We start from the raw sequence: 16,115 nt of genomic DNA, 5'->3' as shown, positions 1-16,115 counted from the left end.
CAAATACATATCTTGAAAAAAAAAAATCTTTGCATGATGTTTGCATTTATTTTTGACAGTGGTCTGAGTGGCTGAAGCAATATTTCTTTTCACATGGTCCCAGTGTGAAGTACAGACTGGGCTTCTTTTCCATCCTGAACATGTTCTCATAACTGAGTGTTAGACTCAGTTTACAGCATTTTATAGCTTCAATCCAAAGTATATAATTCTGTGCAAATCATGTCAGTATTCTGCCTCTTTCCTTGCCTGCTCAAATGAAAAAGAATTCCAATTTCAAACTATGAAATAAACCACACAATAAGTGACAAGAAGAACACAAGGAAAAAACCCAAACCAACGTACATATGAGAACAACCTAAAAATATCACTTGGCTGCTACGGAAAAGAAATGCACTAATAATGAACCAAAGCATTTTCATATTGGAAGTTGAAATACAGCTGTACCCCTGCATCTCTTGTCATCTTCCCTTTATCATCTACATGCTTAGAATTTAGAGGGCATGTAATAATTCACTGTATGCTATTATATGCAGAGTATACTAATTCCATAAAGGTGCATAAAATAACCTTTTTCTTTTAGATAATTAAGACCATATACAAGGCCCTGACCTCTAAACTCCCTAAAGCAGGTAATCCCCCATTGGATCTATTTGCATAGGTAAAAAATAAAAAAGTAAAAAAGTACAATCCTACTTTTTGAGTTCTTTGAAACTGAATTGTGTCTGAATGAAGACCACAACACCGTGTCCGCCATCAGCAAGCAATAAAAATCACTAGTCATGGGGACAAAATATTTTCTCTCCTTCTGTGGCCAGGGAGGAAAGTAGCAAAACTGATTGGCAATAGTTTCATTTGCAACAGTGTAACTAGGCATCCTCTCTTCCCAGCATCCCTGCAAAACCAAGGGTGAATGGTGCCGTCTACCTGCCCCCCAATCATGTCCTTATGTCTGTATCCATGAAACTTTCTTCAAATGACTGCAAAGGTATATTGCCCTTGTAGAGATATTATTTTATGTAAGCATTATACACACAATCATACTTCTCCTGAGAAATATTTTAAATTTTTTCAGTGTTGTGGAAAAAGAAATGTAAACCCATTTTTTCCACAGACCTTTGATATTAGGATAAGCATCACATGCATTTTGTTAAAAACTCAGATTTTTTTGTCAGTGGATATAAAGAAAGAACAAAAACCTGCAGCACCACCAAAGGCTTCAGCACATTGTTTAGCTAACGGAGGCATCCAGAGGGACAGCGGATACTGCAGTTTGCTGACTGTCCACACGGAACAGACTAAGTAAATTCACTCAATTTGCTTTTAATAGTATGTGGAAAGAAGTCCCTTGCAATCTAAAATATATGCCCCAAGTTAACCTTTGGCCTATTAAACAACTTGTTCTCTGACCCAAAACAAAATATACTCGTATTCTAATGCAGCAGTGTTTAAACTCCTTATGATGGTTGACCTGTGTCTCATTAGGGTCTCTGATGTTATGTGTCTGTGGTGCAATGTACCATTACATTGCCTGAAGTTGCAGGGAAAAAAAAAGGTATTTGCTAGCTGAAAGCTCATTTGCTGGGGAAAACATGGTATCAAGGATCTCACAGAACAATTAAGAAAAGTAATCCTCTGTCACTAAAGAAAAAAGCACCCCTCTGTTCTGACAACTGACATTTCCTAGATGTTAAAGAATAGACTGTTTAAATTAGCAAAATTAACTAAAAATGGCCATCAGTTCTTACTCGTAATTTCATGTAACCTCTTGTGTCTTCAATGCATGACACATACATCACCTAAATAACTCATCCCAGTACCAGTGAAGTAAGTAAACAATTATACATTTACTGCCTCATTTTAAATCAACCACTGGGCAGCGCAGCCAGGGGTAGCATTGCTTCCAGGCCTGACTTCTGCTCTGCCCTCTCCTGTGTGCTGCCTCTCCTCGAGTTTCTATTTATAAATTAGCTACATGACACAGTTTCAGTGTGGGCAGCTGTCATTTTAACTAATCTCATCCTGTAAATCCACCCTAGCAGGCTTGTTCTCTATTGTGATTGGAGAATAGACTTTTTTGGGCAGCTTTCAAAAGCAGCATCTGTTTGAGCAAGCACCCATCCCTTAGCTGTGCGGAGAAGCACTCCCCTGAATCTGCCCCCCTTCTTTCCCCGGTTTTGTGTTCACCAAAAGAAAATGACAATTCTCGGATCTTACCCTTAGGCAACATCCTCCCTAGCCAGGATTTTGTTATAATTGCTCAGTGGGCACTGACTGCGATTTCACTTGCGGAGGGATGGAGGCTTTTTATGGCATTGATATCATGTGTCCGTACCACTGGGACAATTAACAGGACCATCCTGTGGAATTACTTACTAAGATGTCACGCGGTGCCTGTGGAACCGCGCTGGGGCGAGGATGGGTTTTTTCTCCTCTCGCACCCTCTCAGAAATAACGAAGGGCATAAACTACTCAGTGAGGCCAGGCAGAGGAGGAAATAGCATCAGTAAATCACTAATGGAAATGCAAAACCAAACACTGCCTCACGCGAAATGAGATGACAGGCAGCTCCAGAAGCGTGTGAGCTGCTGTGGAGGCCGGCTCCGTTTTGGCATCCGACCCTCACCCCGTCCTGCCGCCCCGTCCCCCAGCACCTGGCCCTCTCCCTCCAAGCCGTAGCCTGAAACACAGCCATTTTCTGATTTGGGGTTTGCAGCAGAAGACGTGCGCCCCGCAGCTGCCACCTGTCCAGGCAGCGTGCTCGGTGGCACGCAACGCAACCCAACCGGCCCAGACGCACGTTAAACATGTTGGTTTTCCTGCACAGAGTTATCCTGTGGTGCTCTGCAATCAATTACTGTTATACCACCATCATTAATAATTTTCTTAATGAAAATGATTCTGTTGATCTCCGTTGTATTTTAATTATCAGAGTTAAGCATAATTACACTGCAGCTCTGAGCTGGCATGTAGACTCCTTTAGGGCGCAATTTTGTTTTAACACACTGATAATGTAATTTTACATTGTGTCAGTTGTTTAGTTATTATCCAGTCGTACAATTCCGCTGTATTCCTGATAACAGATAATAACCTTAGCACCTCCTATATCCTGAAGTCATTTAAAAAGCAATATTGGAATTTCACAACTAGCTAACTTAATCGCCTTATGATTTTATAATTCCCACAGCTAAATATTTGTACAGACACCCTGTTTTAACAATGCCACTAAACATACGGTATCCATACATTTCACATAAATGGCTTAAATAATATCTAGAAAAATGTCTGTTACATGAACATGGTTTTCAGTCTGTGCAACTGTCTTTTCTACACCTATTCTATTCTACTTAACCGCAATTAAATTTTAAAAACCCTTACAGTCCCAGTGGAAGACTTGCAGTTAATACTCCAGCCCCTTCCTAGGTTGTGGGGAGGCTCCTGCCTTCGGTCTTAGAGATTTACCAGGTCTGCCCCACAACTCTGTTACGCACGAATGCTTCTCAAGTACACTATGTTGCGACGAACATACAGTTAATGCATTAAGACTTCACACCATTTTATCTTGCTTGAATTACTGAAACTCTGTAGCTGTTTTTTGGAAAGAACATATTTATTACTAGATAAAGTACAATTCCTAAAATCTGTCCCTAAAATTTCAGTTACTGTTTCTAGGACATCTCTTTAATTTTGGAAGAGGCTATTTTTGAAACATGAGAGAAGTTTGACATAAATATTAAAACAAAAAGAGCATGTATTTTAAATGTAATTACAGTTGTAAAAGTTTCCTTTCAAAAAACCAGAATGGGATAATGGCACATGCCATGAGTAGCCAGCTTGTATCAGAGCTTATAAAAAGGGATACTAATGGACTGCTTGTCTCTTTTCTAATTTGTCCTAATATTGGGGAAATGTAGTAATAAAAAATACAGATAGAAAAAAGTGATCCTGGACTAAATAGAATTAATTTCAAATACTGAATAATTATTTCATAGCTCTTCACTCTGAATGTACTCTGATGTACAATTTTAAATAACTGGTTTCTTAATCTAAAAATGTATATAGATGAATTGTGATTCCACTGTAATAACTTAGCAATATAATTGCATATATTTACATCATATATACACACACATATGTATGCACACACACACTTTTTGTGTTTGCTTGCCCAGGGAAGATATTTTATGGAGAGTTTTGAAGGCAAACAGGGAGTGAGCTATACAGCTCAGATTCATTTTCAATAGGAGCTACATGTCAGACTCCTCTCCCTGTGATTTTTCTGTGGGAATACATGGGCGATTGTGGTGCCCATAGCTGCTAGTGAACGGGAAGTCAGGCTGTCATTCCTATGCTCTCCTGAAAGATCTGCGGGAAATTCTGCTCTCAAAGATATCACTGTAATAAGGTAAAAGGAAATATGGCATGTGCTTCTGAGTCAGCAATTGATCGACCAGTACCATGTATTGCTAGCCAATTCTCAAACTTATTTTCCTCTTAGAAATGTGCCAATTTACTCCACTCATCTCATCTTGGGTATAGTAAGGAAAAGAGCTCCCAGGTGACCAAATCTGCTACATGTACAATTCCACACATTTGTTCAGCTAATTGCTTTCAGAAATAACAATGTATTGCTAAGCAAACTAACAAAATTATACACATGCAACTACAACATAACATCGAATTACAACTACATGCCAGCTGACACCGTTTCATTAGAAATAATGGCACTCCAGGAGACAGAAAGCTAACACAAATCAAGGCAATGTAATCTGGAGTGATGAGATACAAATTGAAGGAAGAAACATTATTCTATTTATTTATTTTACCATCTTCTATTTGACATTGTTTTGTGATCCAAGCCAATTAATCTTTCCAGTACAAAAATCCCAGCAGAGCTCAAGGCAAGTGTAGGTGCTTACTGAACGACAGAGCAGCCAACTTGAAGTGCAAAGAGATTAACAAAATGGAGTGACGGTAAAACATATCTACAACCTATTTCCTGTACTGGTTTAGTGAGGTGGCAGGTTTTTAAAATGTGTTTATAAATTAGGGCTCAAATTTATCCTCAGTTTTCATTCTAATATATATCTGTGGTGCAGATACCAGAATTCACTTTGAGCACTGTATGACTGTCTCACAATACCTTGTTAAGCAAGTAGTAAAATAACCAGCATCATCAGTGAAACAAAATCCAGCACATTTGAATGATGAGAGTAAGGTTTTGGGCTACTCAGACTGCACCAAACTGAAGAAAGCTTTTAGCATTTGAAAAAAAACCCCTGTATTTCAATAGATTCAATCAGACAGATAGCACTGAAACCATCTAATGAATTAGTTAATGTCTGTAAAGTACTTTGAAGATGAAAAGTCCTACTGGTATATATGTGCTAAGTATTATTATAATTACAGAAAAGAATGTAATACTTGGTAAGACATCATCCCGTGGGAATTTGCAGAAGCTATATTTTGGAGTGAAAGTAATTTCCCATTACATTGAAAAGTTGTTGCAGAAAAGTTTGCCTCTGAGTATTCACTACTATGACTAGCAAACTGCAGCTCTGAATTCATGAGAAAAACTCCACTATGTTACTCAGAGCACTTTGCAACTTATTTCACTTGGGCGGCAATCAGCAAGCTGCAAAGGGTGGGCAGCTCGACCCTTTTTAGATCTGAGCCCAGTTCTCTAATACTGCAGGTGTTTCAGGTTGCAGAATGAATGTGTTGGCATTCTGTAATTATAATAGAAAGAATTTGTAAGACCCTGGTGTGCAACTCATTTTTAACATGCAAATTCCCTGTTTTCAGCGTTTCAGCTTTCAAAGGTTTGTGGCAGTTTAAAAGAAATCCTCTTATAAGTGTATAAATTGCAATGATTATAGGGACAAGTTGTAATTGTTTCTAGTAAGTTTTTAGGAGTCTTTGATGTTATGATTAGTGTTTTGTATGTTAATATATTGATACGGGTGCTTATTTGCCTGGATGCTTGTATGCTGAAATGGTCACTAGGTTGCCTCAGCAAACAAATCTTTGATCTCAGTAGGTCTGTTTGGTTAGAAATAAAACCTAAAAGAAATTAAACAAGAACAGTGCATGTTCTGAAGTATTTGCAAAGTGCTGAGATTAGTGATTGAAATACAAGGGAGGAAAGTCATAGTTTTGCAACCCGATCTTCAGGGGGAATGTCAAAACCAGCTACACTAAATAAGTTGTTCTTATTCCATGTATCTAAGTGGTTTGTTCGGGGGTTTTGTGGTTTTTTGGTTTGGGTTTTTTTTTTCTTTTTAACATATTGTAATGATACCATAACAACATTTACAAAGCTTTCACAGGTCACTGTGACCAAACAGTGTGGTGCATAGTCTATTGCACTATGGACTGAACTCATGGCTCTTTGGGTTGGTTCAAGATGCAAGACAAAAGCCTTTGCATCTTGAATCAAAGTAGCTGTTAGATGCAGTAGGTTAGACAAAGCATGTTTGGGGATGTTCTTGTAAGAACTCACACTGACTTCAGCAAATCTGACAATTCACATAGAACAGAAACGATATGCATTGCTACTAGCCACTACATTCCAGTGAGGCATCATCACCTCACGCCACTACACAGAGACTGGGATGTCAGAGGAGACAACCCTGAAATCCAGTTCCAGTTATCTTCTGTTACCGAGCTGACATGTAGTCTTATCACAGTCCAATCAAGTTTGAGTTCTTCGTATAAAACCAGATTTCAGTTAGTAGTCTACAAGGTAATGTAACATGGAGAAATGCTATCCGCTATGTCCAATAAAATGTCAGAAACATTTGAGCTTCTTAAAGTGTATAGATTTTACTGATGTTTCCCAAGAAGCACTAACTCTCAGAGAGAAATGGATGGTACGTCTTATGCCAGCTGATATCCTTCTGTGTTATAAAGCATTTAGCATACTACAGCCACCACACTGAGGCTTTGTATCATTAAAAGAAAGGAGGGGGGGAAAAAAAAAAAAAGGCAAAACCAGAGCAGGGTAAGAAAATGGAAATAAAAACTGTTCCACTTCAAGGGGAAACAAACTACTTCATTTTCCTATTATGCAATGGGTATATTTTTATCTCAGTACCTTGCAGAAGAAAGTAGAGAAAAAAAATCAGCTTGTGTTTACCTTTGCTGTACACAATGCAGTTGTTTTTGTTGTCTTCTACTCCTTGCCAAGTCACATCCAGCAACCACTTGGGGCCAGCAGTCAGTACCATAGGGACTGAAGCCTTTGTCTTCTGTAGGAAGGATGATAACAAACAGATGCCATTTGCTTGCCTTGATTAAAACTTGAATAATAATAGTAATGATCATTTTATTTGCAAACAACAAAATCTCCAAACCCATAAGCCAATGTCTTATTCCCCTGCCTCAGGATTTTTTTTAAGAAGGCACAAGCAGTAAGCTTTAGCTCTTGCATTGATTGAATGGTGAAACTATTACCAAGGATTTTTCCAAATGATATTGGATCAGATCTCCAAGATTAAGCAGTTCTCTGGTGTCTAAGAATTATAAAGGGAATGCAGATGACTTTCAAAGCAAAGAGCCAAGTGTTTAGAAGTGAACTTTAGAAACATTGTACTTCATTATCAACAGGATCTCGCTATTTCCTGAAACAGACAGGAAAGAATTTAAAGAATTGGTATCCATTTCAAAGATCTGTCCTGGGTAACATTTGTATTATCATAGGAAATTGTTGTGAATGGATAATGGAATTTTTCCCCTTTTGCTAAGTGTTGATGTGTGATTTTACTATGTCTGAAATAATAATAATGCTAATGATTCACTGCACTTTGTCTCCAAAAAGACTATAAAAGGAGTTGTATTAATAAATTCAAAGCCACAAAAGTAAAGCATGACATCTATTGCACCTGAAAGGCATGCAGGCAAGGAGATGCACATTTAGCAAAACCACCTCCTGTGCATATTTCAGGTTCTATATTTAGAGAATTTGGTATCTGAGGAGATAAGGTAGAGGCTTCAAATTTATTAACGCTTTACTCCTTTTACTAATCAAATGGCAAAAACCCCATGGGTAATCCTGAGTTTGTCAGTACGTGACACTGAGATGCCACTTAGACTTCTATCATTCACAGTTTGTTTTCTCTATATCAAGCATAAAACCACAACAGAGAGCACAAAATACAACAGTCACCACATAACTTTTAATTTTATCTTTCTTTTTTTTTCTGGGATATAGTTCTAAGACATTCCAACATTTTCTAAGAAAAATTGATTGTTTTTGTGTTCCACCAGTAATTCTCTAGCTGGCTCCATCTATGTTCTATTGTGACAATCCTGCATGATTAAGAGAGTTGAAATAAGATACAGAAAATCATATATTGATAGGGACATTGCAGATGTGCTGGCCACATTTATTATCTATGACTGTTCTAGAAATGTAGTGAGTTACCATGGAACATACTATATTCCCAAAATATACATGAAGTTATTTATTTATAATAATATATTATTTAAAATATTTTATTTCTATAAGATTTAATTAATAATCTTATACAATATATATTTAATACAAATTATGATATATCAATATTTTAATAAAGATTATAGAATAAGATGTACTGAATGTCACAGGCCTTCAAATTTTCAGTTTGGTTTTTTTGATCTGTTTATTCTCAAATATTGCTTTATCAAATATAGTATTTATTGCTTAATTTGCATTGTATATTTCACATTTTTCATACAAATGTTTATGCATAATTCACACTTCTATATGTACTCCAGATTATTCACCTTCCGGAATTGTTGTAAAAAATAGATATAAATGAAGAATTAAATTAGTAAAAAGGAATGTAACAACTAGTGACAACATTCCTACCTAGCATAAAGATACTGCAGCCAGACACATGCAATGTCTCAATTACTAATACTGCTTTTTGTACAGGAAGTTGCAGAAAGTGTGTTTGCTTACATGAAGTATTACAGGAGTCAACCCAACTGCATGCATATGGCATCTGAATTTAAATTCTGATTTCTAATTGGCCAGCAAACAAGACATTTTTTTTAAATTTCGTTAAGTTCATATATAAATTATCAAGAAATCAGATATTATCAACCATGAAATCAGTGTAAAGTATTTACATATGGACTGCACAGAAAATAATGATGTAAATGAGGCATGAACTGACAAAGATCTGCAAGAGATGAGATGAAAGGTAATCAAAGTATCATCTCTATAGTCTATTATAGAAAAGTCTGGACCTGAGTGTCATTTACACCAAAACAGCACTAAGGCTGCTATGGAAACGAGGAAGAGTAGCTATTCCTCACATAGTTGAGAATCACACCCATATTAAATACAAGCTTTAGCATGAATGTTAGCGACTGTGACTGCACAGCAATAGTGAAGAGGAGGACTAGGAGATGTTCCTACCACATGTTGCATTTCTCCAACTGCCATTTCAGTCAAGACTTTAACATGTTTTTTATGCTTATATGTGCCCTCGGTCTCTGGTAACCCCAAGTACAACCAAAAGACAGTCCAATATTATCCAGGTAGTGGACTTTTCCAAGTACACCATAAATGATTCAGACACCCAAACAAGTCTCTTAAGTTGGAGGCCAAGTTAAAAAACAAAACAAAATTCCATCTTTTAAGTGCAGAAGGGATCATTTATGCAATTTTCACAAGATCTAATTCCTGACATTTCATTGTGTCTCTCCCATCTGTAAGGGTATTATTTGCATTAAGGTGGTATCGAAAAGCCTCAAATAATACCAGGATATTTTTGTGCTGGGCAATAGTTTAATAGCTACATAGACAGGATCAAATAATATATCCTGGGACAGGATTATACTTAACCACATACTGCTGAGGAAGAAATGAGATGCAGAGATACCGTTTGACTTTCTCATGGAAATTAATTTCTCCTTTAGTAAGTGGTAGGCTTAGTCCCAGGCCACCGCCCCTGTTTCTTCTAGGCAATGAGAGGAGCCCAGGCTGGTGCCTCATCCCTTCTGAGGTGAAGCAGCAGCAGCAGCGGCAGGCAGACTGTGCACCAGCACTCAGTTCTCTTTGCCATCCCATTTACAGGGCCTTTTTGGAACTTAAAGGACTACATGGAGATCACTAAATTAGCTTCCCGGCTGACAGTAAAACTTGTAATCAGTTCAGCAGCTGCGAGTGGTCTTGAGGCTCTAGAGATAGGCTGGAGGAGGAACAGGGTGTTTCGTCTCACGGCTCTGTTAGCCCAGAAGAGCTGGTGGACACCTCAAAAGAATTTCCCACTCTCCCATTGCTCTGCTCCCAAGCTGCACAGATATGTAAATAAAGTTCTTTTAATATGAAAGCAAAACTTCACAAGGCCCTGGCTGCTTGTAAAGCTTGGCAGCTCCACTAAGGGAGACGGGCAATGGCTTCTCTTTGAAGTACCTCACAGGCATATTGTGCGAGCTGTAAGATGAGTCAGGATCACCGCAGCAGTTCTTGGGGTCTGGCATCCTGTGAGGTTCACATGGTCATAGGAGGTGCTCACCACCTGCAAAGGCTTGCTCTTGTTGTGCCTTATTGCATAGTAAGAATTGAAGCAAGCCTGCTGATTCAGGAAAGGCCATTTCCCTAAAATGGTTAAAATGAAAAGACCCCAGTCCAAGATAACAAGAAGCTATGGTTAAATCAGTCATGCCTTTATCACCTCAAGATTAGACTACTGCAATGCGCTATACCTGAGGCTACATTTTAAATCCATTTGAAAGCTGAAGCTGGTGCAGAATGCGGCAACCCGCCTGTAAAGCAGGATATCGTGCTTTGAGCGCATTACACCAGTGCTTTTTAATCTGCACTAAGTGTCTGTGGGTTTTAAGGCGCTGGTTACAACCTGTGAAGCCTGGGACCTGTCTATTTGAGATACCTAATTGAGACCTGCCAGGTCCTTCACCCCAACCGTACAACTACAGCTGAGATCCACCAAGGAACATGAAAAAGGGATTTCTTGGCTTGACACAGAAGAAACTCTTGGCAGGGCAAAATGTTCTTCATGACAACTCTACCTTTGGGACACCAACCCGCTTGAAGTAAAGTATGTTCATGCTCTGACTCTCAAGAGTGTGCTATGAAAATTACCCTGTAATTCATAAGATGTATTTGTTGTACTATAACATTTAGTTGGTCATTCCCAAAATGGTGGTGGTGTGGGAGGTGTTAGCTACTTTATGCTATGTTTGTTCACTTGTTTGTTTTTACACTGCTATTAGGAATACCTCTAGTTTAAGACAGGCACCTTTTTACAAAAAAAGCTTCCTTGACACAGTAGCAACAATATTAGAGCTGCTTAAACATAAGACTTCAAAAGCCAAACAAAATTTGACTTCTCCCTCCAAAGGAACTACTACAAATTACTCAAAAGCTTACAAAACATCCTGCTTACTGCCTAAGTGTAACCATAGGGAACTACTAACACAGGTGTCCTTAAATAGGGCCATACAAGAAGAACGTCACATTTTGGAAACAAGGACACATTAAGGAACCACAATATTGTTCGCTGCTCTATACTAGGTGTGTATTCTACACTATAGTAATTTTTACCTGAAAATGCAATTTCTGCTAATGTCTTCATGCCATAACTAGACAAATCTGACAAGGACAAACAGGGTCAAAACTGTGATCTCTCCGGGAACAATTAGAATCAGCTAATGAGGATGAAAGAGGTCAGGCAGACATTCACTTTTCACTAACCTTTGAAGCAACTGGACAAACAAGGGAGGTAACCCTCAGTAAGTGTTTATATTCAGTCAAGAGGTTAATGGAGATAAAAATAGCCATCACAGCAGGCCAAAAATAGTTTTGCACTCTCGCTAAAAGGAATCAGTGCTGACAAGTAACATTAGATGGGCCCTTCCCTCCAAAGATTTCTAACATATGATGTTTGTGGCCTGGCAGAAACTTGAGGAAACCCCCACACTGAAAGGAAATACAGTATGAGCAAGTCATCTGAAATTATGAAATTCTAACGTCAAATGCCTGATCACTGCTAGCTGTTCCCTAAAAAGCTGTGCCAGGGCAAGAAATAGGTACTGAGCTGATGTCAAGTAAGGTAAGTTGCTGTGACAGACCATCCTGGCATGGTGTTCAAAGAAGTGTTCAATATTATTTAAGGAGATGTACCGTTCATTGACAAATTACTACATCTTTATCTTGCCTTTTTTTTTCTTGAACTAGTACAGGGCTCTATAATGTCAAAACTATTTCCTTAAAGGACTCTTACCAAAACAGGAAAGTTGCTAGAGACAAGATACTCAAAGGCTTTGCTTCTAATTGTATTTTGGTTCCCACAAACAGATTTTCTTTCTAAATCTTCCAGAGAGTGAGAGTTCCCATAAAGGATACAGAAGATTACCAAAATGTCTTCATGCCCTTGAAGAAAGTTCTCACGCCCAACTGTGCAGTGTTACTTCATACAGCCAATTAAAAACAAGACTGTACTGGCAGGAGAACTGTAAATATACTCAGGTGCCTTCAGATATGACTCTGGGATAGTAAAACACCAGTTAATACACCAGTGGAGGCTTCTACTTTGACATTCAATTTAAATTCAATTTGATTGTCACAGGCTTGATGTACCTTCTGACATGCTGAAACTGCAGAACGTCCCTTCTCGAGAGGTTAAGTTCATCTTTGTCAGCCACCATACTCAATACAGCAAAACTTTGTAAGCTCATCAAATCACTTCAGCTGGGAAGACCTCCTAAGGTATCATCCTGAACCAAGGAATGGCAGAGATTTGCATAGTCTCAAACTATCCCTAATAAATAATATTTGTTCTAAGATGTTTTTGAATAAGAGGAGTGGTAACTCTATCACCTCACACTTACATTGACTGTCTTAATGTATTTCTGCATCATATAACTGATTACAAATTCTAAGACAAGCCTATCCAAACAGCCCAGTGGACAGTTAAAGACCTTCATTTTGTTGTCGATTTGTGTGCATTCAGCTGGACTGTCTTTCAATTTCTGTAGCTTCCCTGAAATCTTTTATCTTTTTCCAAGGAGGATTCAGTCTTAGAAGAATATTTATCTCAAGGGCTTCTCTGGAAACCCCACCAGTCAAGGCCCGTGGCAGCACTTCACACTGCCACGACTTTCTTTGCTAGACATGCACAGGCAACTCCTCTCCACTGACACAAGATTCGAGATGTCAGGAGGTTTTTGGTGCCATGGTTCCATGCTGATGACAAACATCACCAAATAAAGCAAAGACACGGCAGTCTCCAGCCTATGAACACCTCCTCCAGTACTGTACAACTGCACCAGGATTTCCGTTTTCACAGCCCCCACTACGTTTAGCAGTGAGATCTTGAAACTTAAACTAAATGCAAGAGAAATTTTGCAATCCTTAGTCCTTGTGGTTGAAAAAATATATTTTGAAAACCTGATATAAATGCATTAGATGCAGTCAATTTCACCTAAATCTGCAGAGAGCCTGGGGTAACTGTTTTAGTTACTACCTTACAACTTTACAGGATCCAGTGTTTCAGAGGAGTGTCGAAGTATCATCCATCAGACACCTGTCATATGACTAGATGAAGAGAGTAAGAGAACCTATTTATCCGCACAGATGTAACTGGTGTTCTGGCATGCTAACTGGCATAAACAAGATAGACAAATTGATGCTTGTGGTGGGCCATGAAGTAAGTGATGGAGAAAAGAAGGAGGGGTCAGTGTTACTTCCCAGTATCCTGGACAAGGTGGGAGGGGAACAGTCTTCATGTCTCCTCTGCCCAGGGCTCTGGATTCTCGTTACGTAGCGCTAGTGGTTAACATGGCAGTGCTGCACCTGCGGACTGGCTGGTTGTGAAATAATTTGCATCATTCCTAATCTACAATGCATTACATTTGGCTATTTATTTTGGGATTCCATTTATCTGAAGAGAATTCTCTTGAGGGGCCGGTTGGTTTGGGTTTTTTTTGGTTTGTGTTTTTTTTTTTTGTGATAGAAGAAGAAAAAGAATTGGTAACATTTGAAGAGGCTGTGGTCAGACCAAAGCCTTCAAATGTTTCAAACACAAAAAAGGGGGGAAAAATAAAATAATAAAAAAGAAATGTACACACAGATGGAATCCCAAAAGACAGCTGGGATTCCCTGCAACTGAGAAACCCTGCTGTTTACCCCAAGAGATCATCACTTGTCAAGTGACAAAACTGAACATATATTTCACCATATATCCACAAACCTAAAGCCGACAAAAGAAAATATTCAAACAAAAAACCCCACCCTAGGTCTGTTAATATTTTCCAACACTCGTCATAACTTCAGTATGATTCCAAAATTTTTATTAATATCAAATATGCCTGCTGATGAATGCCTCTAATGCAAAATAAATATACGCAAAATAAATATACATTGAGATAATTTCATGCTACCTAGCTAGAATGCATTTTTTTTCAAATCTATAACATAAACATAAATCAAATTTCACTGTTCTTAGGTACAAAATAATGGCTGTCAAAAGCAACTTCAGCTTGTTCTATTTAATCCAGGATACCATTGGAACCCATCTTCAAACTCTTCCCCAGAACTAGGAAGGTTTAAAATAATTAAACCAGATTCTAGAGCACCTGGTTCTAGCTGTGGATCCCAGCAATTCCTTCTGGATGCTTGCCATGTGGTCCTGGAGGAGGTGACAACCAGCTGAGAGGAACAGGAATGGAAAAGCTGGAAACCAGTCCCCTGAACACTCAGTGGACTTCCCCTGGCCACCCTACCTCATGTTGATCGGCTTTCCACTCCTGCCCTTCCCTCCTATAAAGGCTTTTCAGCTGGTTTCACTCCACAGCTGCTCCTCTCCTGCCCTGTCCTCCTACCTTTCTCTTTCCTCCATTTTGTAGATACCTGACTAACTATGTCTAGATAACTCCTTCCTTTCCCAAAGAGCGTGGAATGGACAGCAGTGTATCTTGCCATCACTCTCTCGACTCGACTTTCTCATTGTAATTCTCCTATTACTCTCTGTCCTGTTCATTTCATTCTTTTATTCTGTTTATTTTTTTCTGTTCTGTTTACACAATGAGAAGCACCAGGAAACCCTATTCTTAATCGGTGCAGTTATAAGCATATATATGACCAGGGTATTCTGAAACTTGACAACATTAACTGAATCATCTCTGTTGTGGTGAGTTGGTAGCATGCCCACCGTCATTGTGTCTTAGTACTCGGGTATCTGTCGTGGGTGTTGAACACTTCTGCTTTGCTGTAAAGTTGAATACTTTGGATAATACTATTTCAGAGATGACATGCACCTCTACTGATGAAATCACACTATATATAACTTATCTTTAGACAAGATATCACGCAGTGCTGCTTGCACACTTTCACACTGAATTATCAGTGCATTTTTTCCTACTGGGTTAACCTCCCTGTTGTAAATTGTTGTCTACTCTAACAATTAGGTCTCTCTTTCTACTGAGACCACATTGATATTTACCAGTAAATATTTTCCGAACGCACTTACTTGAATATAAGTCCTTTCACTTTTGCTAAACATTTTTAATGTTAAATAGAGGAATGCTCTGCTCAGTATGGTTCAGCTGCGATTCTGCAAACATCGAGTTTACGCTGGATAGGTTGAGGGACTAAACTCTGGGATAAACCATCAGTCCCTATTAGTCATCTGACATATGCTCTCTTACTTTGCACAAATCTTATTTGGGCCTGGGGTAGTTAATGTGACAACAGGTATTCTAGATGACCAAGAAGACAATTACAGAGGTTTTCCTAGAAGACATAAAGGCATTTATATTGCATATGGTTAATTCTGCCTGGTCTCACTGTCCAGCTATTTACGCTGAAACCATCCACAAACACTGCTGTATCTACAGCTTAGTTACAGTGTGGTACTGAAGAATTTCAGCTTTGCAGTAATTTCGGATTTTCTTCTCTGTTGTCCTTTTTTTAACCCTGGAATGGATGATTTAAACCATAATTTCCAGAAGCCCAAATTCCATGTATTATATGTATTTATTTTTATCTAAGGAATCTATTAAAATACAAAAATAAAAAAGGACATGCATAAAGCATGCTTATAGAAGTATAAAGAGTCCATGACACAGACTATAGATTAGTTAGTAGTTATAGATTCTGCTTATTA

At 38.5% G+C, this 16,115-nt stretch overlaps 1 protein-coding gene across 3 annotated transcripts in view; it reads right to left on the bottom strand.

The window, feature by feature from the left end:
* ZFPM2 (zinc finger protein, FOG family member 2) overlaps window positions 1–16,115 on the bottom strand; it is a 322,041-nt gene that overhangs the window by 101,133 nt on the left and 204,793 nt on the right. For all 3 annotated transcript variants that reach the window (XM_075085595.1, XM_075085594.1, XM_075085593.1), the window contains one exon: window positions 7,136–7,247. In XM_075085595.1, the coding sequence (XP_074941696.1) occupies window positions 7,136–7,247 (112 nt within the window). The remainder of the gene's footprint in view (window positions 1–7,135; window positions 7,248–16,115) is intronic.

This window comes from Phalacrocorax aristotelis, chromosome 2, assembly GCF_949628215.1.
Source record: "Phalacrocorax aristotelis chromosome 2, bGulAri2.1, whole genome shotgun sequence".
NCBI classification, from domain to species: domain Eukaryota; kingdom Metazoa; phylum Chordata; class Aves; order Suliformes; family Phalacrocoracidae; genus Phalacrocorax; species Phalacrocorax aristotelis.
This window is presented reverse-complemented; position numbering and strand designations above follow the sequence as displayed.